Raw genomic sequence first — 24,798 nt, forward strand, 5'->3', positions numbered from 1 at the left:
TCTGATATGAAAGAGAATAGTGTGTTAGTAGTAATAAGGGTATCACTTGAAAACTGAGGTGCAAGAATGTTAGTCTGGGAGTCAACTCTGGATTGAATTGGCATTCCAGAGCTTGTCCCATTTTCAAATGAGAAATTGTGGCCTATGGAATAAACAGGTCCCTAACTCCCAAATTCAGCTCCAGACTAAATGGAGTTGGGTCAATGTATTTTGAATGTCTAGCACACTGAAGCTTTCTAATCCTAATTAATGCCATTTACTGCCTCTTTTAACTTTTGCACCATTACAGCTGATGTACTAGTATATTTTTTTGAAGACAGCTTACTTTTTAGTTTCATTTCTAGGTTAAAAGAGAATCCCTGTACATCTAAGCTTCAGCCTAATGGTGATCTAATTGTGATATCGGTTTTGCTAGGTAACTACTCTCAGAGAAGTGTCATTTACTTATTGATTGATTGATAGAGATGGGCCTTGCTATTTTTTAGGATCTTAAACACATGGCAATTCAGTCTCTGCTTTTCAAGTGCTACTACGACAGACTTATCTCACCATTGCCTACCTCGATTATCTCTAAGAAGCAAGGGGAAGAAGCTTAAAGCACGGCAGGGTGTGGTGTTGATCATTAAACTTGGGAAACTGAGGCAAGAGCATAACAAGCTGGAGGCCATCCTGGGCTGCAGAGTGAGACCCTATGTCAAAACAGTCAAGCAAACCAAAAGCGAACTTAAGTCACTTATGTGGTCAGTTTCTAGATTGTAATATAGAATAAAAATTGTTCTAATTAAAAACACAGTTTCTTATATGTGTGCATGTGTGGGTGCACAGTGGAGACAAGAGCTCAATATGGGGTATCTTCTTCAATCATTGTCCAGCTTTTTTTTTTTTTTTTTTTTAAATAAGATAGGGTTTCTCAGTGAACCCACAGCTCATGGATTTGGCTAGACCAGCAAACCCCATGGAAATTCCTGTCTTTACCTCCCTAGCACTGGGATTACAGGTGCATTCTGTGGTCACCTTGTTTTTACATGGGTTCATGGGATCCAAACTCCGATACTGATGCTTGCACATTGCCAATTGAGCCATCTCCTGAAGCCACACACACACACACACACACACACACACACACACAGACACAATATCAAGGCACCCACATGTTTTGCTCTTTAGGCTAGCTTTCTTAAGAAGCTTAAAAGTGAGTCACCTTGAGTAGAAACTGTTGAGGTACTTAATGAAGCCTGAAAAATGATCACTCACTGCGGTGTGATTACCAATAAGAAGCAAATGACAGAAAAAAAGATGTGAGAATCTTAGAGAATCTTGCTTAGTTAGGTCCTAGGATAAACTGTTAATTTTGTCAGTAAACATTTATTAAATGTCTGTGATATGTGGCATATGAGGAGGAATGCATATAAGTGCTCCCTACCATGCCCTCAAAGTACTTAGAGTCTAGTGACTTAATGGTGTTTATTGAGGATAAGAATGTGTTAGGCTTTATATTATTTTATTCACTTTTAAGTAGCATTTCATTTAAACCTCATAATAACTCTGTGATATGGGTACTATTTATTATCTTTTTCATTTTTCAGATGAGGAGATTAAGGCCCAGATAGGGTAAATGATCTGCTTGGTATTATATGTTTAGTCAGATTTCAAAATGTCTATGTGGTTTAAAAGCCCCATTTTCTTTTTCTCTTTCTTTTTTTTTTTTTTTTTTTTAATTTTATTTGTTTATTTATTTATTTTTGGTTTTTCCGAGACAGGGTTTCTCTGTGTAGCCTGGGCTGTCCCGGACTCTCTTTGTAGACCAGGCTGGCCTTGAACTCACAGAGATCCGCCTGCCTCTGCCTCCCTGAGTGCTGGGATTATAGGCATGTGCCACAATGTCCCAATAAAAGCCCTGTTTTTCTAGCCAGTAAATCACATGGCTGTCAGCAAAAGCTTGAACTTTCTTTTCTATCTTGAAATTCAGTTGGCCATTGCTACAAAATTGTTTCTTTTAACAGATTTTATTTTTATACACATGAGTATTTTGTCTTCTTGCATATCTGTGCAACACATATATACAACTGCCCTCCGAGGCTAAAGATGGCATCAGATCCTCTGGAGCTGGAGTTACAGGTGGTTGTGAGCTGCCATGTGAGTGCTGGGAATCAAACCTATGTCATCTGCTGGGGAAGCCAGTGCTTTTAAACCACTGAGCCATCTCTCCAGCCTTCTCTAACAGCATTTTTTGAAACAAGTTATGAATGTTTTCATGAATGCATTCACACTTTTTCTAGGGGACCCTGGGCATTGAACCCAGGAGCTCACTCAGGTTAGATATGCATCCTGCTACTGACCTATATCTTCACAGTCCTCTTTTTGCCTTTTCTTTGAGACAAAGCCTCACTGAATAGCCCTGAGTAGCCTCAAACATGCTGTAATTCTTCCTTTTTCTCTTGAGTGCTGGGACTACAGAACAAAGACTTCTTTTTTAACTTTATTGTATGAAAGTGTTTGTCCGCATTATGAGTTGTGAGTGCAGGCATGAATATTCCACAGCACACAGTGCAGGTAAGACAATAACTTTGTAGAGTCAGTTTTCCAGTGATTGAACTCAGGCCATTAGGCTTATGTCACAAACACTTTTAGCATCTGAGCCATCTTGAAGGCCCCAAACACTTCTCAGGGTGTAGATCTTTTTGTCAGTTTTGGCTATACTTAATTCTTCAGTGATAGTACTTCCATATTTTTGAGCATCAGAGTTTTTAGGTGCAATAGGCAGGAAGACTGGGCTGAAATTCTTGAGAAAGCCATGTTTCATTATCTAGAGAAGCAGGCGGTAGTGGAGCCCAGATAGCGCTAAGTTCTTATCACTGGAAGTGCTTTCAGCATAAGTAGATCATGAATGCAGCGTAGGGGTAGGGTTCTGTTTTGTGAAAGAAAAAAAAAACATTCTTGTTGCCTGTTATTAATGTAAATTTTGTAATATCAATATATTCTGTGCCTCCATATGTGTAGGATGCTAGAAATTTCTGCTTTATCTCCCAAACAAAGTATTCTTTTGTGACCTTCCTCTTTACTACAAATTGTTTTAATTCCATAATTAGGATTTGACCTTTTATAGAATTTGAATTTTGTAGATCTGTCAACTTTTTTTTCAGAGAAATTCCAATTTTCCAGATGCTCTAACGAAAGGATCTGTTTTGTTTTCAACATAAGTAATTGTTCTCCATACTATTTTATTTTCCAATGTGTGCATTTCAAATCTGCTCAAGTGCTAGGCTGGGATTGGGGAACCTGATGTTTCAGTGTGCGTTCAGGCATGCAGGGGAACCAGTATATACTATTACTTGCATTGGAAAGAATTTATGCTTCTGTTGTTAATATTTATAGGAGCTAAACTGGGAGGGTTCATTTTTTTTTTTACATGTAAATACAGAGGGGTAACTTTTACTGAGCCTCTTGATTGCAAAGTCTTTTGGGATATGAAAGAACAAAGTTGTTCCTGTGTCATCTACGTATTGGTTATATGGATACAGCCTTAATTCTAGGGTATGTCTATCAAGGATCGCTGATAACCTGTCATGATTTCCTTCCTCATCTCTCCCTGTCTGTTTCTCCTTCCCCTTCTCCCTCATTTTTCCCTATCCATCTGTTGCTTTGTCCCTTTCTGTTTTATGGAGGTGGTTAGTCTGGGCTCAAGATCTTTCTGCCTTACAGGTGTGCTAATCACACCCACCTGTTTTTGTACAACTATTGTATGTGTGTGTGCTTGTGAGAGCATGTGCCTGTGTGTGGGTACATGCCTGCATGTGTGCTTGTGTGTGTGTGTGTGTGTGTGTGTGTGTGTGTGTATGTGTTGTGATGCTGGGGTTTGAACCCTGGGCTTTTCACGTGATATTGCTCTTACACCAAGATGCACCTCCCAAATCAGGAGGTACATTGTCCAATATATTTTTGAAATTGATATTGTGCTGTTCAGCAATTCATCATTGCTGCTTACTTTAATAAACACATGTGGTGATTGAGAGTTAACTATAGGAACCTGTCATCTTTTTGTTTTCCCTTTTCCCTCCCAGCTGAAGCTTTTAAATCCCCATAATTTTTTTAGTTATTTTGTATCCAATATATTTTGATCATATTTCCCTTTCCCTGACACTTCCCATATCTTTCCCACCTCCCTATCCACCCATCTTCGTGTTCTCTCTCACTTAGGACAAAAACAAAGCAAAAATTAAAACAAATAAAAAACTTACTAAGATAAAAATAATTAAACATCCTCCCCCCACAAATGAAACCCAGAGTCTGTTTTATATTGGTTAACTACTCCAGGGCCTGGAGTGTGGTTAATATATTCAGTGACACTACAGTGGAGGAAACTGATTTTCCCCTTCCTAGCAGGAATTAGTTGCAAATAGCTTCTTGGTTGGGTGGGACTTTGTGTCCACCTCTCCTTCTCAGTACTAGGACTTGCTCTGGTTTGAACTTGTGCATGTTGTCATAGTCTTTGTGAGTTAATATGTACACCAGTGAATTGTCTATACAAGATGCTATTTTCTTGGGTCATTTGCCACTTCTAGAGCTTATCTTTCTGCCTCCTCTTCTGTACAGATCCCTGAGCCTTTAGGGGAGGTGTTTGATGGAAACATCATTTAGTGCTCAGTACTCCAAAGTGTCTTACTCTCTTCACATTGTCTGCTTGTGGATCTCTGTCTTAATCCCCTTCTGCTGCAAGAAGAAGCCTCTCTGATTTGGATTGATCCTCTACACATTCCTCTTATTTTGCTTCATCCCTTCCCACTTTGGTCTGGCTTCTTCCCCAACTACTCCACTGAACCTGCTCTTACCAAGACAACCCATGCCTTCCTTGTCACTAAACCCAGGAGAGATGCCTTACTCCTTCTTTATTTAATGTTTTTATAGAATTTGATAGTTTTCATCATTTCCTTTTCCTCAAAAAAAAATAAAGAAAAGAAAATTTCCTTTTCTTCCTGAATTCTTCACCACTACTTACTTGTTTATTCCCACTCCTGTGGCTTTTCCTCCTTAGATTCATTATCAATTCCTCGGTTCCTATTGGCCCTTCAATGTTAGTTGTTAATGGATCAAACCTAGGGCTTATATCTGTAGTTTTTTTCCACAGTACATTTTTTTTTTTGCTTCCAGATGATCATCTCATATATGTACCTAACTTCTACTAATTACACCAAGTTGAGGCTCTCTTCTTGAGTTCTAGACTCCACATACTCAAGTATGCACTTTTCACAGACAGATCAAATTTAGCATGTTTGAATCTAAACTTAGGAGGCTGATGAGATGGCTCAGCAGTTAAGAGCACTTGCTGCTCTTCCAGAGGAGCTTAGTTCCCATGTCAGGCATCTCACAACTGCTGATACTACAGCTCTAGGTCACCTGATACTACTGACCTCTGTGGGCACCTGTGCATATGTGACAGGTAGAGGCATACATATAAATAAAAAATATTTTAAAATAAGCTTGGCCTTTTTGTCCTGTAAATCCATTCTCCTGGTGTGTTCCCACTTCATTAAATGGCCCTGCTTTCCCCCTAGCTTCTCAGGCTGATGTAACCACCTCATTGCCAAGTCCATTAAGGCTCTTCAAGTCTTTGATCTCATTCTCCCTAGTCTATTCTACTTAGCCACGAAAGCTTTCTAACATATACTATCTTCCAGCCACCCTCACTTCTGACATTACTCTCTTAGATGAGGTCCAAAGCTCTTACTGCCTAATGATTACAGTGTTCACCTAGACAGCCATTTAGACCCTCTCAAGTCTAGACCAACCTCTTAAAATAGAACTCTAATGTCAAACTCACACTTAGGACTCTTCAGTGATTTCTTTTTGCTTTAAGACAATAAAAATCCAAGCCCCCTTCTTCAATACCTGTGGTTGTTTATGACTCAATTCCTGTACATCTTTCAAACTTTGCCTCTTGTCAGCTTATAATGTGGTCACACTGAAACACCTTGTGATTCCCCTTATCAGCCCTGTTCTTTTATTCCCCAGTAGATAGATATTCTAATATACCTATACCTGGTAATGATACTACTTAAATGACATTGCTGGGGAATAAAACAAAACAAAACAAAACAAAACTTCTCTAGTGTCCCATTCCCTTAGTCTTGGTTAATTATTTTCTGTATTTAAAACATCTTTGTGTGTGTGTGTGTGTGTGTGTGTGTGTGTGTGTGTGTGTGTGTGTTGCACTACAATCCTTAAAATTGCAATTTTTGCTAACTGGACTGGCAACTCTTTGAAGTGGACTGTGTCTTCATCTGTTAACTGTGGGGTTGTTTCTAGCATGAGTTGTCAATAATTACATCTTAAATGAATGGATTGCCAGTCAGAAAAAGAAAAAACCACAGGAAGTAAAGTCTAGTTTGTACTTTGACTCTTGGCCTTAAGGAAAGTTCCAGAGGTATGGATTCAGTGTGTAGTTCATGTATATGCATATAATGGAATGTTAATTTGCCATACAAATGAAGTTTTGATATATGCTACCATAATAGTGACTGTTCAGCTATTATACTAAGTGAAAGAAGCCAGACAGAAGAGGCCATACATTTTAGGATTCCATTTATATTCAATGTTTACTATAGGCAAATCTGTAGAGATGAAAAAGAAAATTATCGGCTTTCAAGGATTGGAGCTTACAGAGCTAGAGACATAATTTGATCAATAAACTACATACTGTATTTTCTGTATTTAAAACATCTGTGTGTGTGTGAGAGAGAGAGAGAGAGAGAGAGAGAGAGAGAGAGAGAGAGAGAACTTGAATTCAACTTCCCAGCATCCAAGTAAAAGCGGGCATGGTTGCACATATCTTCAAGCACAAGTATAAGGGAGGGCAGAAATGGGAAGATTCCTGGAGCTCACTAGCCACCCAGTCTAGCCAAAATCAGAGAGCTCTAAGCTCAAGGAAAAACCCCGTCTCAAACAATCAGGTGAAGATTGACTGAGGAAGACACCCAATGTTAACCTCTACCCTCTACTACACACATGTCCATATATGCATATGCATGTATGTGTACATACATGTATACATACTCTGTTTATTTTTCTTTGGCAAAAAGGGACCAAAAAGCTAGAGTCTGTGGGTAGGGTAGCAGGGAGTGTTCTAATATTTTTTGAGCATTGAAAATCATTTGGAATTAGTGGTGATTGAGTTACACTTTGTGGATATACTAAAGGCCACTGAATAATATAATTTCAAAGAGTAAGTTTTATATCATTAAAATTATGTCTCAATAAAGCTGTCATTAAGCATGGCAGTTTATCAGTATAGTTTTATAGAACCCAGAGAAATGTGTGTATCAGAATATGTATAGGAGTAAAACCTGTGTGCTGATCATATAGGGCCATCATTAGGAGTTTTCCTTCATGTGTTGATTTTGAGGTGGGTATTTTAAATTTTAATTCTGACCTTGCAGTAGTAGAATAATTCAATCAGTCTGTAAATAGAATATTTACTTTGTCATTTGTTAAATATGTATTAATTGGTACCTATGTGTATATGCTTTGGGAGTAAACATGGGGAACATATGTTTGTTTTGTTAATTGAAAGACAAGGTTTTTAGAAAAAACACATTTTTGTGATCTTGGTTTCAAGTCCAAGGACTGGCACTAAAGAAACACATTGCTTTTTCCTTCTTGTTTGGAAATAGGATTTTATATAGTTCAGGCTGTCCAGGAACTCATTATATAGCCCAGGCAGTTGTTAAACCCAGTCTTTCCTCAGTTTCCTGAATGCTGGGATTATACATGTGTACCAAATTTGCCAGGCTTAAAAACAAAACAAAACAAAACAAAACACATTTCCAGTATAACTGCATTGTCAACTTGAACCCACTTAGAACATAATCTGTATATAGATGATTTGAAGGTATTTTCTCATTTACTTTCTTTCCCCACCAGTTATGTATGTGATGACTTAGAAATGCAGTGCACATTTTTTCTCATGTCCCACCAGATTAAACGAAGATTAGACTCTTTAGACAAATGAATTCAGTAATACTTTAAAATGTAACAGCAATTTGGTCTAAAAATTGGTTCTGAGACTCTCATCAAAAAATTTCTCTCCTGAAATCTAGAGATACATGTTGGGTACAAATAAGCAGTTTCTGTTTGCAAGAAGAGCTCATGTACTTCTTTTATTTCCAGGTCTTCTGGTAGGCCTTGTACTTCGCTATGGCATTCATGTTCCAAGTGATGTGAATAATGTGACCCTGAGCTGTGAAGTGCAGTCAAGTCCAACTACCTTGTTAGTCAACGTTAGTGGAAAATTTTATGAGTATACGCTGAAAGGAGAGATTAGCTCTCATGAACTCAACAATGTTCAAGATAATGAAATGCTTAGAAAGGTAAGTTTTTAGTTGAAGGGGATGTTTGGTTTTTTTAAAAAAGGTATGTAATGAATGACTACGTGAATCTTAAGGAAAAGAATGACCTGTGGTTTTTTTTTTTTTCTTTTTATTATTCTTTTTATTTTTGAGGCAATGTCTTTCTTTGTGGGCTGCCCTGGAACTTTCTGCATAGACCAGGCTGCCCTGCCTCTGCCTCCTTGACATTACACACAGGCACTACCTACCTCTCCCAGCTTGTGCCACCATTCCTAGCTGTAATTTCTTTCCATGTTTAAAATAATAATGAATTTAAAATGTAATAAAACCTGTTAATAAATGTAATGCTGTTAGGAGATGAACCTGTCTGTTTTCTTTTCATGATTAAGGCTAAGATCTGTAAATCTTTCTGTTTTACTCTGTGTGTAATATTGTTATGATTGACAGTATCCAGGACCTGAGTTCAGAAGAATACATAAACATTTCTTCAATTTACAGACGGTCTTGTTGCTTTAGGGTACATTAGCACATTGAGTTTATTTAGTTCTACCTGTGGTCCCATCAATATTTCATTGAATTTTTACATGACTTGCTTGTATTCTAGACAAGCATAATTTAACCTTTCTTTGACTCATAATCTAGTACAACTTGTATTGAATCAAGCTTTCCATGGGTGACTGGGTTGCAATCTCAACTAGCTCTCAAGATTCCTGGGAATGCTTGCCCTGCCCTGCTGCTCCCCTGAAGCTGCTCAGCCCCATTTCATACATTGTTCTGTGACAATACCCACCCTTTGTCTCCTGTCTTCTACATAAGCACGTCTTGATTTTATAGCCTCTTGGTTGTGTTTCTATCTGTAATCAGTTTTAAAATGTCTACAAGCTCAAAGTTTAGTTTGTGACCAGTGTTCTTAGCAGCCATGGAAGAGTTCAGTTCCTTAAAAATTCTGGTAGAGTAAGTTTAACATGGTTATGTGTATAGCTGCTTTGTTTTCATATCAACTTTTATTGCAGCCTTTGGAACAGAAGGGAGGCATCTGCACTGTTAAAGCAAGTAGGTTTTAGAATGAGTAGGCTTAAGGACTGGAAATTTTGAGTTGTATAGAAAATTTTGACTACAGTATTATGCTATATAGCTTTAGAGAGATTCCCTATGTAGGAACTCAGTTTCCTTTCATTATCAATAAGTATAGTCCTGGAGTCTGTTTCTAGATTTGGGGCTCTTCTGTGTAAAGCAAAAATATATTAATACTTTCTTCACATTTTAAGTCTCTTGAATTTTATTTGGTTGAGACAGAGTCATGCTATGTGGTTCTAGGTGGTCTGTTACTATGTAGTTCAAGCTAACTTCGAGCTCATAGCAATTCTCCTGCCTCGAACCCTTCCAAAAATGCAGGGATTACATATGTGTACTATTGTGTTCTGCTAAGAATTTTAACAAACTATTTTTGTACAGTTTTCATAGATACAATATAACTGAACAGGATGCAGTGGCTCACACCTGTAATTCCAGCGCTCTGGGAGGCAGAGGCAGGTAGATCTCTGTGAGTTTAAGGCCAGCCTGGTCTACAATGCCAGATCCAGGGCAGCTAAAGCTACACAGAGAAACCTTGTTTCAAAAAATGAAAGAAGGGGGCGGGGAGAGAAAGAGAGGATTTAACTGATTATTCCATCACTGTCATCCTGTCATTTGGTCAAAAAATAGAACAAAAGCTATCCTGTACTTTTAAAAAATTGTTATGTGCCTAAAGCCTGACAGTACTGTGATACCTATCTAGAATATTTACTTTTAAGTTAGCATATAAAATAATGGGTATTATTTTGTCATTTTCATGCATATGTGTCATACTTGGCTCTAATTTGTCGCCCTCCCATTGCCTCTTCTGTCTCCCGTATCTCCCCTCTTTCCCTCTTTTCCCTCTCCTGATCTTTTTCTCCTTTTATGTCACACAGACATACATAGACACACATACACGCATACACACGCATATACACAAACCACACACAGAGTAGAGACAGATTACTTAATGTGAAAGAGTCTTTGCCAAGTATACATCAATTAGCATATTAAAATCTAAGATATGTAAAGAACCACAAAAAGCCCTTCCAAATCTATCCAATTAATAAATGTGCTAATAAATAGTTATCAAAAGAAGAAATAAAAATACTCAATAAATAAAAGTGTTTCACATCAGAAAAACACTAATCTAAACTTTTCCATGAAGTGTTTTGAAGTTGATATAGAAATGTTCTTGTGTTGACCAGTTTAACCTTGAATCTTTTCCTTTTGATAGTTTGATAACATAGTGACATAATCTGAAGGAAATAATTGAAAAGAATTCTGTGTTTTAACAGGTTACTTTTGATCCAGAAGTCTTTTTCAACATACTGCTTCCTCCTATCATATTTTATGCAGGTTACAGTCTTAAAAGGGTAAGTGCTTTTGCATTGGCTATGCTTTGACTGGCCTTAATTTTCCCATACTTTGACCAGTCTTAAAATTTCCCATGTGCTTCATTGTACTTGGCAGTTCAGAAACAGGCCATTTCTTCCAAGTTATCCTTCCTTTTCTCCTCATCTTTTTGATATGTTGAAATGTATGCCAGTACCAGCATGCTTTCTCTGCCTGACTTCTGCTAGAGAATGATGCAGTTAATATTAGCATAAAAAACTGCAGTAGAAGAATGTTTTTTTTTTTTTGTCAGTACACAGTAGATATTCTAACAGAGCATAACTTTTTTTTTTCTGTCAGAGACATTTTTTCCGGAATCTTGGGTCAATCTTAGCATATGCCTTTCTTGGAACAGCAATCTCTTGTTTCGTTATTGGGTAAGATTTGAAGCTTGAAATGCCTTTTCACCTTCAGATTATAATTCTAAAAGAGCACCCTTTGACTTGTGTTTGATTTGTGTGTTACTTTATGCTCCAATGTGCCTTAAGAACTTTTGTGGCACTTAGTTTGTTTGAATTTTTCTTAAACGTAAAGTATTACCTTATATTTAAATACCCATTAATTCAATCCAGGAATAATCACAGAGTACTCTAGTAGATCCCTTTTCTTATTCTTTCTTTATTCTAACTTCTTCAATAGTTGGCACTTTTATAATATAGGAATGTTTGTTGAACAGATCCATAATGTATGGCTGTGTAACCCTGATGAAAGTAACTGGACAGCTCGCGGGAGACTTTTACTTTACAGATTGCTTGCTGTTTGGTGCCATTGTGTCAGCCACAGACCCAGGTATGTTTTATGAAAAGAGCTAAAACGCTTCAGTTGCAGTGTTTCCAGTCAAAGCATGTGTGGTTGCTTGTCTGAGGTAGAGAATCATGATTAGGTTCTTCACTAGCACTGTGCTTTCCAATTGCGAAGGAGTAAACGATTTCTAATTCCTTTTGGTTTAAGCACACATTTGTCTGTTTTACTTTTGTATTACATTTGCCTATAACTGGTTCATAAATTGATGCTGTTCTGATTAGAACTATTAAATATTTTCTTTAGAAAATAAATTGGTTTTTATACCCTACTGATTGGGTATAGCAAAAGAAAAGCTAGGTTATAGTTTTTAAAATTGATTGTATACTTCCTTTTGCATTTCTAGACAAACATTTCTCTAAAAATCCTCCTGTTTATATTCAGTTATTTATACTTTATAGTAAGAAAAATTATTTGGGTTTTTTTTTTTTTTTTTTTTTTTTTAGACAAGGTCTCATGTAGTCAAAGCTGCTAAGCTGGCCTCTAAATTCACTAAGTAGCCAAGGATAATCTTGAATTTCTGGTCCTGAAATTACCCTCATTTCCTGTATGCTGGGATTATTGTGGTGTGCCATGATGCCTGAGATACACAGCACTGGGGATCAAACACAGGGCTATATGCATTCTTGGCATGTACACTGCTGGAACAAACTAGTCTAGGCTGGTCTCAAACTCATGGCAGTTTCTTACCTCAAATTGCACATGCTATGTTTGCTGACATGAACTACCATGCCTAACTAAGAAAACTAGATTTAAAATAGCTATAAGGCAGCTATGCTGATAGGGTGTGCTTTAGAGATATTAATAGTTTTCAGTATATTAAAGAATTGCTTTTTATAAACTTTCCCTTATGGTAATGAAATTATTTTATTATTGACAGCTTGCTTCTTTGTGCTGTCAGTGTCAAATCTCTAAGAATTTGTGTTAGTGAATGAATTTAATTGCTAAATCAAGTTAAAAATTTAAATATGTGTTGGTAAACTAACAGCTATATTCAAACGAGGAAATTGTAGAAAATTTTAGAATGAAATGGTCAGGATACACATCCAGAATATATAAAGATTTCAGTAAGCTCAACAGTAAAAGAATAAGTAATCCAGTCTTCATGTTGCTTGATGAACTGATCAGATACTCCTCAAAAAGTGTACAAATGGCCAATAAATATTTTTTTTTAACATTTTCAACCTTTTAGTGATTGGAGAAATGAAAGTCAAAACCATACTGGGATTCTATCTCACCCCAGTCAAGAAGTCTATTATCAAGGAAACAAATAGAAACATATATTGGTGAAGCTGTGGAATGGGGTGGATGAAATCATGCTAGATGCTGTGGATTATGTCTGTAATTCTAGGATTTGAGCCACTGAAGCAGGCGGATTTCTCTGAGTATGAGGATAGTATGGGCTCCAGAGTAAGACATTGCCTTAAGAAAAGGGAACCTTGTACACTGTTGGCAGGAATGTAAATTAGTTGAGCCACTATGAAAACCAGTATAGAGGTTCCTAATAAAACCCTAAAAACAGAACTACTATATGATTCAGATATATCACTCTTTAGGTATAAAGAATATGAATCAGCATAGAAAATTTACCTGAACACCCATGTTGATTGTGGTACTATTCATAATAGCACACTGTAGAGTCACCCTGGGTACCCATCCGCAAATAAATGATAAAGTGTGATATATTAGCATAGATGCATGCATATATACCGTGGAGTTTTATTATTCATAAATAATACAGCTATGTCATTTTCAGAAGTATAGCTGTAACTGGAAACTGTGTTAAGTGACATCAGCCAGACTAAGAAAGACAAATTGCACATATTTTCTTTAAATATAAAACCAAAATTAGAACAAAACAAAACATGGAAACTATTTGGAAAGAGAGAGGGCACCAGATGATTATGGGGACAAATTATGGTAATAGGATGAATATGATCAATGTACATTGTATATATGCATGAAAACATCGTAGTGAAACCCTTTAGTTTATGCAGTCAACATACAGTAATAAAAGTAAATGGAAAAAAAGGCAGCATCGGAACTAACTAGAGGGTTTTTGGTTGTATTTATTTGGTGTTAGGAGCATTGATCATGGTAGGCAAGTGCTTTACCACTGACCTATGTCTCTATCCCCTAGATTGAAGATTTAGAACCTGGGGATCAAAGTTTTCTTTTACTATTAGTTAGGATTTGGTAGAGGTTCGTTCTGTTTTATCCTTTGCCCTTGTAAGTTAATCATCTTTAATTGTCATCGAGCACAATTGAAATTGGTGTCCTTAAGGCTATCTTTGAATTCTTTCTTTAACCCTGATAACACAAGGAATGATAGATAGGAAAAAAGATGTGTTCCATATGCTATGAGAACATAGATTACTAAAAGATTACTCAAAGCTAGCTAGGTACTGTGGTATATGCCTGTAATCTCAATACTTGGAAGTAGAGGCAGGAATTTAGGGAGTTGGTGGTTAGCCTGGGCTGGGTGTCCTTGTCTACCAGTGGAAGTAGGCTCCCTGACCTTTTTTTAGCCTATGAAAAAAATCTAAGGATTGAACCGGCAACATTTCTTGAACTTTTTCATTTGTTTTGGTTAGAGTATTGCCTGACTATATCACAAGCAATAACCTTTTGACTATATAAAGTTTGCCAGGTTTATTTTCTAGATTATGTAGGCACTTTCTCTAGTTCTATTACTTTGCATTAACTTTCTAGATGTTTAAGCCATAGGTTCTGTATTGAAAATGTGACAGTATTTTTCCACTCTCCCTTTTTCTTTCTCTTAGTAAGCCTCTTTTTTAAAAATCTTTGTCTTTCATAAGATTCCCTGCACTCTGCCCAAAGTTTGGCTGAGTCTCACCCTCTGTTTCAATACCTCGATCAGTAGAGTCTTTCAGAAGCCCTCTGTGATAAGCTCCTGTCCTGTTCCCTGTTTTCTCCTGCTTCCAGTGTCTATCCCATTTGCTTTCTGAGTGAGGATTGAGCAACTTCCCCAGGGTCCAGAAGCCAGAGATAAAAATACCTGGAGGGGACAGGACCTCCACAAGAAGACCAACAGAACCAAAAAATCTGAGCCCAGCGGTCTTTGCAAAGATCAGTACTCCAACCAAGGACCATGCATGGAGATAACCTAGACCCCTTGCTCAGATGTAGCCCATGGAAGCTCAGTCTCCAAGTGGTTTCTCTAGTAAGGGGAACAGAGCATATCTCTGACATGAACTCAGTGGCTGGCTCTTTGATCACCTCCCCCCAGAGGGAGTGCAGCCTTACCAGGCCACAGAAGACGACAATGCATCCAATTCTGATGAGACCTGATAGGCTAGGGTCAGATGGAAGGGGAGGAGGACCTCCCATATCAGTGAACTAGTAGAGGGGCATAGGAGGAGAAGAGGGGAGTTAAAGGTAGGGAGGGTAGGATTGGGAAGGGGTAGAGGAGGGGGCTACAGCTGGGATACAAAGTGAATAAATTGTATTAATTAAAAATAAGTTAAAAAAGAAAATTCAGTCATGTTATGAAATCAAATTATAAGTACTAATTATGTTACTAAATATGAGATGTCCTACTTTTAAAACCTTTAAAAAAACTTTTTCTTGGGGCTAGAAAATGGCTCAGCAGTTAAGAGCACTAGCTGCTCTTCCAGAGGACTCAGGCTCAATTCCCCGCACCCACATGGTAACTTACAACTGTCTAATTCCAGAGGATCTGATGCCCTCTTTTGGCCTCCACCTGTACCAGGTACTCACCTGGTGCACAGACAAGCATGCAAACAAAACATCCATAAACTTACAGATAAAAATAAAGTATTTCCCAAATAATTTTTCTTTAAATAATTTAAAACATTTTTCTTTGTTTTATTTATATGGGGTTTTGCCTGCATGTGTATCTATGCACCACATGTATGCATGGTGTCTGAGGAGGCCAAAAGAAGGTATTGGGCCCCTGGAACTAGAGTTAGAGTCTGGTAGAGCCTCCATGTCAGTATTGGGAACTGAAACCTGGTTCCTTGGAAGAAAAGCCAGTGCTCTTAAGCCACTGAGCCATTTCTGGCCCCAAATTTTTCTTTGCTCTTCAGAATTTCATGCATGTATATGTAGACATAGGACATATCTGTGTTTCTATAGATGTCTACTCCAGTGTTTTTCAATAGAAATATTTTTTAAAATATAAGCTTTCTGTTTTAATGATTCCTATTTGAAAATGCTCTCTTCTTTCTGGCTGTATACATCTTTCATATCTGCTTGTGTTTATGTAATGGGTAAGCAATATATGATCTAGCAATGGGATGTTATACTCTAACTTATCTGTCTTACCTGATTTTCTAAGAATTCTAATATAACCACTTCTCCAAAGGAAGGGTGTGTTGTATTTTCTATCTTTATTACCCTGCAATATCCTGATGATTGGATTCTTCATTAGTGAAATGTGGCAGTTGTTATTCTGGTCATAAATATTATGTCAACAAAAACTTGGGGTTTTATTTCCTAAGGTCTTTACTAAACTTGCTATGTTTCCAGTTTGAAATTCAATGAGAAGTGAGTTGTAAGCTCCAAGAGAGAAAGAGTATTTACAGAAAGAGATACTTTTCATATTTCCTTCTTTATTAAAGATTAATTGCTACTTGGTTTATAAGAAATTCTGAACACACTTTTTATAGAAAATAAATGTACAAAACCAGACTCTTCAAATTTGCATGGAGATTGTAAGCCATCTCAGGCCTTCAAGGTTATTTTCAGCTGTTTTTGAGAAAGGTGGTGTTGCATGTAGCCAATTAGGAAGAAATACTGTCCAAAAATTACTAAATCTTTAATTCAGTAAGAGAATGTTAGGATGAAGTGAATGTCTAAATAATATATACCAACTGTTGAGGGACATATGCTATGTTCGTGATATCTAAGAATTCCTTTGACTCTATCTACTAGTGACTGTTCTTGCCATCTTCCACGAGCTTCAAGTTGATGTTGAACTCTACGCTCTTCTCTTCGGTGAAAGTGTCCTCAATGATGCCGTTGCCATAGTTCTGTCCTCGTGAGTGTTGATTTTGTTTTTATACTCTGAATGTTACATGCAAGGTTACTAGGTGCTGAAAGTTAGTTGTTGAATAATGTACATTATGGATATAAATATTTGGATCAATGAGTCTTTTTTCCTTGTTCTGGCAGGAACATAAAATTTTATGGCTAATTTGGAAAAAATGCACAGAAAAAAATGAAAGAAAAATTGATATATATTTCCATTGTATAAAAGTAATTCCTGGAAAGATTCCAGGACAGTTCATTCTACTGTTTTTTTTTTTTTGTTTGTTTGTTTGTGAAGCATAGTTGTTTTAATGTCTGTAATTTTATTATTTGCTTTAACATTATAACACAAATACATAGATGTAAGTTTTGAATTCAAAACTACATGAAAAGGTTTGTATAGAAATTCTGTTCTTACTCTAGTTCTTGTCTTCCTGGCTCTTTACAGCTATTTAATAAAAACTTTCTTTTATATAATAAGTATTTCTTCAAGTCTGATCACAGATATGAATACATTTTTATTTGCTTCTCATTTCTGTTTTTGTTTTAATTTTTGACAGTTTTGGAGATTGAACCTATAGCCTTGTGCATGCTAGGCAAGTGCTCTAACACTGAGCTACATTCCCAGCCACTCAATCCTTATTTTGAAATTAGCTTACTGCACATGTAGGTAGAGTCTGGCTATATTTTCATGTCAAAACAGTTTCTTATTCTTTTCAGCTTTGCCGTATTCTCTGTGAACTGTTCTTCTTTTCTCTTGTAATCTCTTACTAATGGCTATTTGAAGAACTTTTAGTCCTTTGCTATCTCAAAAGAAGTTGCAGGCTTTAACCTAGAACTTGTTTCATTTTGCATATGCATACATATATGATAGAACAAATTCTCAGAAGTGACTGAGATTTGTGGTTGGTTTAAAGTATAAATGCATTTTCAGTTTTATTTAATATTGGCAAATTGCCAGTCAAAGGATTGTATTACTTTGTACTTCAACCACCACAAACTGAGACTGTCTCTTTTCAATAGACTGTTTGCCCAACTTTTACGTTTTTGCCAGCTTGATAACTGAGAAAATATATTGTAGCTTAATTCATGTTTCTCTTATTTACAATAATCACCTGAGAAACATTTTTATCTGAGATGTGTTAAATATACTTTTATTGAAGAAAATTGTTGAATGAGTGATGCTTTTATCTAACTATATAGAGACTGCTATTACAATGCATTTGCAGGTGGAAGAAGTTCTACACCCCCAAGAAACTTACTCTTAGCTGAGGACATATGCATGCATGTGGGCAGCTGCCTTAACCTTATGCTAGAACTTGGTATGAGCAGGAAGAAACAGCCCTTCACATTTTCTCATTACTTTAATTTCTCTCCTTAACGTCTACTTTGTTAGCTATGAAAGAGTCGTAAGTTACAGGCTTTGTTTTGCACAGCCAGACTACCACTGTTGCCTTATTGCACAGTGAGGAATTACCCTTTTGGAGATATAGCACTAATCCCTTCGATGAGGTGGATGGTGATGTTTTTAAGGTCAAATCCTTTTGGTGAATGCTCGATGTGTAAGTATCGCTTCCTTTCCTGCTGTGTCTATTGTCATAACTTATTTTATAACTAATATAAACCTAAATTAAGAAACTAACCATAAGGCCTACAACTAATAATGATGCTGATGCTAAATGTAACTTCAATGAAGATATACTATATGATGGGAGGAATAGATAGATAATGTAATTGTAATTTATGTATCTCAGAAACATAAAGGTCATTGAAACTTCTAGTATATAAATACACATGAGACACTCCCCCCAAGTCCTAATTGAATAGAGTAAGATGTAAAAGCAGTTATTTTTAACATTAATTCCTTATCCTAGACAATTATTTTACTGTTTAATCATCTAAATGATAAGCATTTCTTTCTTGTTGCTCTAATAGGTTAAGAGTCAAAAGAATATAAAAATCATTCTTCTGTTCTGGACCTATCTTAAACTATTGTTCACCATATCTTACATTTTCTGTCAATGAAATAGACCTTTCTTATCACTTTATCATATGACTAGTGTTAAGAAAAAATGAATACATCGAAGGTGCTTGAGCTTTAGAAGAAATGTGTTTAAAAGAAAAAGCTTTTCCATGGAAGTTCTCACAAAGGGCCATACTTCTGTTGCAGCCTTTTAATTGGGCTGTGTTCTAGTTCCCACCATTTGCCTGCAAATTTCATGTTTTTCTTGTTTTTAATTGCTGAGTAGTATTCCACTGTATAATGTACCACAATTTCTGCATCCATTCTTCAGTTGAGGGACAGCTAGGTTGTTTACAGATTCTGGCTGTTATAAATAATGCTGCTATGAACATGGTTGAGCGAATGTCCTTGTTGTATACTTGAGCATCTTTTGGATATATGCCTACGAGTGGTATATGCTAGATCTTCAGGTAGCATTATTCCTAATTGTCAAGAAAGCGCCAGATTGATTTCCAAAGTGGTTGTACAAGTTTATATTCCCACCAACAATGGAGGAGGGTTCCCCTTTCTCCCTTTCTTATCCCTTGAGTTTTTGATCTTAGCCATTCTGAAAGGTGTGAGGTGGAATCTCAGGGTCATTTTGATTTGCATCTCCCTGATGACTAAGGACACTGAGCATTTCCTTAAGTGTTTTTTTTTTTTTTTTTTTTTTTTTGCCATTCCATATTCTTCTCTTGAGAATTCTCTGTTTAGCTCTGTACCCCATTTTTTTAATTGGATTAACTGGTTTGTTGGTGTTTAACTTCTTTAGTTCTTTATATATTCTGGATATTAGCCCTTTGTCAGATGTAGGGTTGGTGAAGATCATTTCCCAGTCTGTAGGCTGTCGTTCTGTTCTGATGAGAGTGTCCTTTGCTTTACAGAAGTTTTTCAGTTTCATGAGGTCCCATTTATTGGTTGTTATTTATAGAGCCTGTGCTGTAGGTGTTCTGTTCAGGAAGTTGTCTCCTGTGCCAATGAAGTCAAGGCTCTTCCCAACTTTTTCATCGAAAAGATTTAGTGTGTCTGGTTTTATGTTGTGGTCTTTGATCTATTTTGACTTTACTTTTGTTCAGGGTGATAATTTTGGGTCTATTTGCATTTTTCTACATGTAGCCAACCAGTTAGACCAGCACCATTTGTTGAAGATGCTGTCTTTTTTCCATTTTTATGATTTTGACTTCTTTGTCAAAAAATAAGTTTCCATAGGTGTGTGGGTTCATTTCTGGTTCTTCGATTCAATTTCATTGATCCACCAATCTTTTTCTGCCAGTACCATGCAGTTTTTATTACTGTTGCTCTATAGTACAGCTTGTGATCTAGAATGGAGATACCTCCAGAAGATCTTTTATTGTACAGGATTTTTTTAGCTATTCTGTTTTTTGTTTGTTTGTTTGTTTTGTCTTTCCATATGAAATTGAGAATTGTTCTTTCAAGGTCTGTAAAAAATTGTGTTGGTATTTTGATGGGAATTGTATAGAATCTGTAGATTGCTTTTGGAAGGATAGTCAATTTCACTATGTTAATCCTACTGATTCATGAGCTTGGGAGATCTTTGCATCTTCTCATATCTTCTTCAATTTCTTTCTTCAGAGAGTTGAAGTTTTTTTCATACAGGTCTTTCACTTGGTTGATTAGGTTCACACCAAGGTACTTTATATTATTTGTGGCTCTTGTTAAGGGTATTATTTCCCTAATTTCCTTCTCAGGCTATTTGTCTTTTGTATACAAGAGGGATACTTTTTTTTGTTTGTTTGTTTGTTTTTGTTCTTGTTTTTTTGAGTTAATTTTGTATCCAGCCACTTTGCGGAAGGTGTTTATCAGCTGAAGGAGTTCTCTGGTAGAATTTTTGGGGTCACTCATGTATGCTATCATATCATCTGCGAATAGTGATACTTTGACTACTTCTTTTCAAATATGTGTCCTCTTGATCTCCTTTAGTTGTCTTATTGTTCTAGCTGGGACTTCAAGTACTGTGTTAAAGAGATGAGTGAGTGGGAAGCCTTGCCTTGTCCCTGATTTCAGTGGGAATGATTTAAGTTTCTCTCCATTGAGTTTGATGTTGGCTATAGGCTTGCTATATGTTGTGTTTACTATGTTTAGGTATGTGCTTTGTATCTCTGATCTCTCCTAAACTTTAAACATGAATGGGTGTTGAATTTTGTCAAATGCTTTTTTGACATCTAAGGAGATGATCATATGGTTTTTTTTTTTTCTTTCAGTTTGTTTATATGGTGGATTACATTGATGGATTTTCGTATGTTGAACCACCCCTGCATGCCTGGGATGAAGCCTACTTTGTCGTGGTGGATGATATCTTTAATGTGTTCTTGGATTCAGTTTGCAAGTATTTTATTGAGTATTTTTGCATCAATGTTCATAAGAGAGATTGGTCTGAAGTTTTCTTTCTTTGTAGAGTCTTTGTGTGGTTTAGATATCAAGGTGACTGTGGCCTCATAGAATGAGGTTGGCAATGTTCCTTCTGTTTCCATTTTGTGGAATAGTTTGAAGAGAATTGGTGTTAACTCTTCTTTGAAGGTCTGGTAGAATTCTGAGCTGAAACCATTTGGCCCTGGGCTTTTTTTGGCAGGGAAGCTTTTGATAAGCGCTTCTATTTCCTTAGGGGATACAGGACTATTTAATTTATATTTACCTGATCTTGATTCAGTTTGGGTAACATGCATGTTAGAAAAGGAGAAAATAAATACAGAAGAAGAATAAAACATATCTGTTAGGGCAGTAGATAATGGGTTGATTTTTCTCTTGAACCACAAGTTGCATTGGTATTAGGATTTTTTGAAAAGTATTTATGTAAATATTTATGCCACAAGATAGACTATTTTTTGATATGGAAAATGCCTCAAAATTTTAACTCAGAGGTCCACATTTGCCTAAAACAATGTTTTCCATGTGTTCTTCATTTTAATGATTAAAGAACATAATAATGATTAGTGTGAAACTAGAATTTAGACTAATCCAAAGAGAGCAACCTCATGAGGCAAAGTGTACATATTTTGTTTCATTAAATATTTTGTAAAAAAAAAATTATCAAAGAGGATATAGGTTGCTGTAGAAAAGCATGTTTTATTTCCTACAGAATATAGCTTAATGCTACACAGCATACTCATCTCACACTTACCATAGTATTTTTTTGTGTATGTAAACTTATTGTGCTATTAAAGGCCATTTCATGGTTTTCAAAGCAATATGTACTCTTTTAGTGTCAAAGTGACCAGGTTATTTTGAGCATTTAAACACAAAATGTATAAAAATTTTAATTCAGATTGAGTGTCAGATATTCTTAATGCTGTCACTAGAAATTGGTGTTGTGCTTTTCATAAAGTAAATACTAATTAGGAAATCATACTATGGTCCTAAATTTTTAACAGATTAACCTGGGGGATATGAAAACAACTTGTTATACATTGTATAGGTAACACCTTTTAGCCTTGAGCCAGAAAAAAAATTGTAGTAAGCTCAGGGTGAATTCATTATATTCTCTGGTATATGATTCTCTTTATTCTGTTTGACATGACTCTGTAATGTCTGTACTATTCATGAAGCTGGTACGTTAATTAACTGAGATGACAACTGATTCAGTAACAGCAAACACTATTGGCAGAGACCTCCTGGCAAGAGTGGTTTTCTTGGCCATTTCTGTTTCCTGAGAGGTGACTGTTATAAAAGAAGCTTTTTCAGACCAGGTTTGCACTTCCAGTTCAAGACAAGAGTGTCCCTTTTAATTGCCTGACTTGGCGTGGTACAGACTGACTTTTTCTTAAGTGGAGGGTGGAGGATCCAGCTCAGAATGCTCAAAGAATTCCAGAGTGTGTTTTAATTCCTCCGGAGGCTTTTGAGCCCATTCGCCTGAAGAAATCTGTTTTAGTGGGTAAATTTATGTTGGGCATTTTAAAAGTTGTAAAGACCCTCCATTTTTCCCATAAGAGGAACCAAATGCAACGGGGCTGAGAATAATCTTCTTCTTCTTCTTTTTTTTTTTTTTTTTTTTTTTTTGTAGCTCAATAGTGGCATACCAACCAGCTGGAGACAACAGCCACACCTTTGATGTCACAGCCATGTTCAAATCTATTGGAATCTTCCTTGGGATCTTCAGTGGATCTTTTGCAATGGGTGCTGCTACAGGAGTGGTGACAGCTTTAATATCCTTTTATTATATTTATTTTTTCCTATTAACCTACTGAGGTACTTTAATGAGGCATTTTTCCTAGTTCCATGACTGCAATAGTTTTTATAATTATTAATCTTTTAACTAAGAAATTGTTCTGAAAACATGAAACAAAAATCTTTTTTAATATATCACTTAATGAATTGTAATTTTTTCCATAGGCTCAGTGCCGTAAAACGTGTATATTATGCTGGCCTTGAATTTGCTCTGGAGCTGAGGCTACTTGGGAAGTTCTGATTCTCCTGTCTCTTCTAAGAGCCAGGAATATAGGGATACACCAGTATACCCAGTTTATATAGTGTTCAGGCTTAAACCTAGGGCTTTGTGCATACTAGTTCAGTGTTCCACTAACTGAGCTGTACCCTCAGCCCTCATTCCTTTTTGTTTTTAATTAATTAATTATTAGTTTATATTAATAATATATATATGTCATATGTATATATATATGTATGTATATATATGTATGTATATATATGTCATACATATATATACATATATCTGTATATATATGTATATATATGTGTATATATATATATACATATATATATGTATGACATATATATATATATATGACTTTGGTTTGTATGTATGTCTATGCACTGTGTACATGTAGGTACCTGTAGAGGCCAGAAGAGGATGCTGGATCCCTTGCTATTGGAGTTAACAGACAGTTGTTAGCCCCTAAGGGTGGGGATGCTGGGACCTGAACCCAGGTCCTCTGCAAGGTCATCCAGTGTTGTTAACCACTGAGATATCTCTCTAGTCTGTACTCCCTTTTTTGAGACTAGATTTTATTATGGCAGCCCAGGCTGTCCTCCAATTCATGATCTTCCTGCCTTAGCTTACTTAGAGATAGAATTGCTGTCATGTACCCACAATGTTGAAATGCCCTCAAACTGTCACTATAAGAGTCTGAGACATACTATCTCTTTGAGGATGAATTTAAAGTTATAGAATTGGTGTGAAGTAAATAGGCTCTCTAAAGTGTGTGTGTATTTTGTGCTGCTAATCATCTCTGTCACTCTTCTTTTCTTGTTTAATAGAACAAACAAACTGTATGGTTCCTGGGTGAGAACATGTATACATTCATCCTGTCTCTCTAAATTACAAATTTTGTTCAGCAGAGCCCTAGGCTGGGAGCCCAAAGGATCTGGGTTGTAGCCTTGATGCTGTCTTTAGGTGGCCACAAGAAATACAGGGCTAGTGATCCTTACATTCATTTGGTCGGCATTTGCTGATAGCCTACTACATGGTAGATGCTGTGTTCTGGAAGTCAAAGATGAAACAAACATGGTCCCTGCCTTGCAGACACAAATATGATAGTTGTTTTGAACTCTTCATCTCAGTGTATGAGAGTGGAAGCTTGGGAAATTTGAGTAGGACTCACAAGCCCCAAAGTTTCTAGCTGTAAGACATCTTTTAAGATTTATTTTTTTTAATTTTTATTTATGTGTATGTGTGAGTATATGACATATGTGTGCAGTTATCCACAGAAGCCAGCAGAGGATACTGAATCCCCTAGAGCTGAAATTACAGGTAGTTATAAGCCTCCCTCAAAACCCAACTGAGATCCTTTGTAATAACATCAAGTGCCCTTAACTATTGGGCCATCTCACCAGCTTCATCCAGCTGTTGATCTTTTAAGACACATTTATGTAAGACATGTGTATGGTTCTTTCTGAATCCTCTCAGTTTGCTATCTTTCAGTTTTATGCTGGAGAGACTACATTCATGGCTTTTTAATAGGTAGACTGAGGTGTATAGGGCAGTAAAAGGGTTTTGACAGGAGCCATTAAAAGCTGTATCTCTTCTCTGCCACAAGATCCTCATGGCTAGGAAGTGTGTCTTATTTATTATTTGTTATGGTGCTAGTTCATGAATTGACTGTAGATTCTAGACCTAGATTTATTACAACTTGGCACAGGCTTTCCCACTGTCACCCACATATACTTTTTCTTTTTTTTTACATTAGTATAAGGGAGTAAGTGCCTCAGTTTCTTCAT

At 36.5% G+C, this 24,798-nt stretch overlaps 1 protein-coding gene across 1 annotated transcript; it reads left to right on the forward strand.

Annotated features, from left to right (window-relative positions):
* Positions 1-2,507: 2,507 nt before the first annotated feature.
* LOC129679157 (sodium/hydrogen exchanger 6-like) lies at positions 2,508-22,811 on the forward strand. The gene is made up of 7 exons (XM_055610079.1): positions 2,508-2,553; positions 8,164-8,363; positions 10,697-10,774; positions 11,094-11,170; positions 11,470-11,582; positions 16,512-16,617; positions 22,628-22,811. Exons 1-7 carry the CDS (start codon positions 2,508-2,510, stop codon positions 22,809-22,811), a joined length of 804 nt encoding a protein of 267 aa, XP_055466054.1.
* The last annotated feature ends 1,987 nt before the right edge of the window (positions 22,812-24,798 follow it).

The sequence above is a fragment of the Psammomys obesus genome, unplaced genomic scaffold (assembly GCF_907164565.1).
Source record: "Psammomys obesus unplaced genomic scaffold, mPsaObe1.curated_primary_1811, whole genome shotgun sequence".
NCBI classification, from domain to species: domain Eukaryota; kingdom Metazoa; phylum Chordata; class Mammalia; order Rodentia; family Muridae; genus Psammomys; species Psammomys obesus.

What these genes read in the sequence shown, in the direction of transcription:
- LOC129679157 (XM_055610079.1), top strand. Translation starts at nt 2,508, where the DNA reads ATGAGTTGTGAGTGCAGGCATGAATATTCCACAGCACACAGTGCAG. An exon ending in CAGGTTACAGTCTTAAAAGG is followed by an intron (nt 10,775 to 11,093) that starts GTAAGTGCTTTT and finishes TTTTTCTGTCAG; the next exon opens with AGACATTTTTTCCGGAATCT. An exon ending in TGTGTCAGCCACAGACCCAG is followed by an intron (nt 11,583 to 16,511) that starts GTATGTTTTATG and finishes TCTATCTACTAG; the next exon opens with TGACTGTTCTTGCCATCTTC.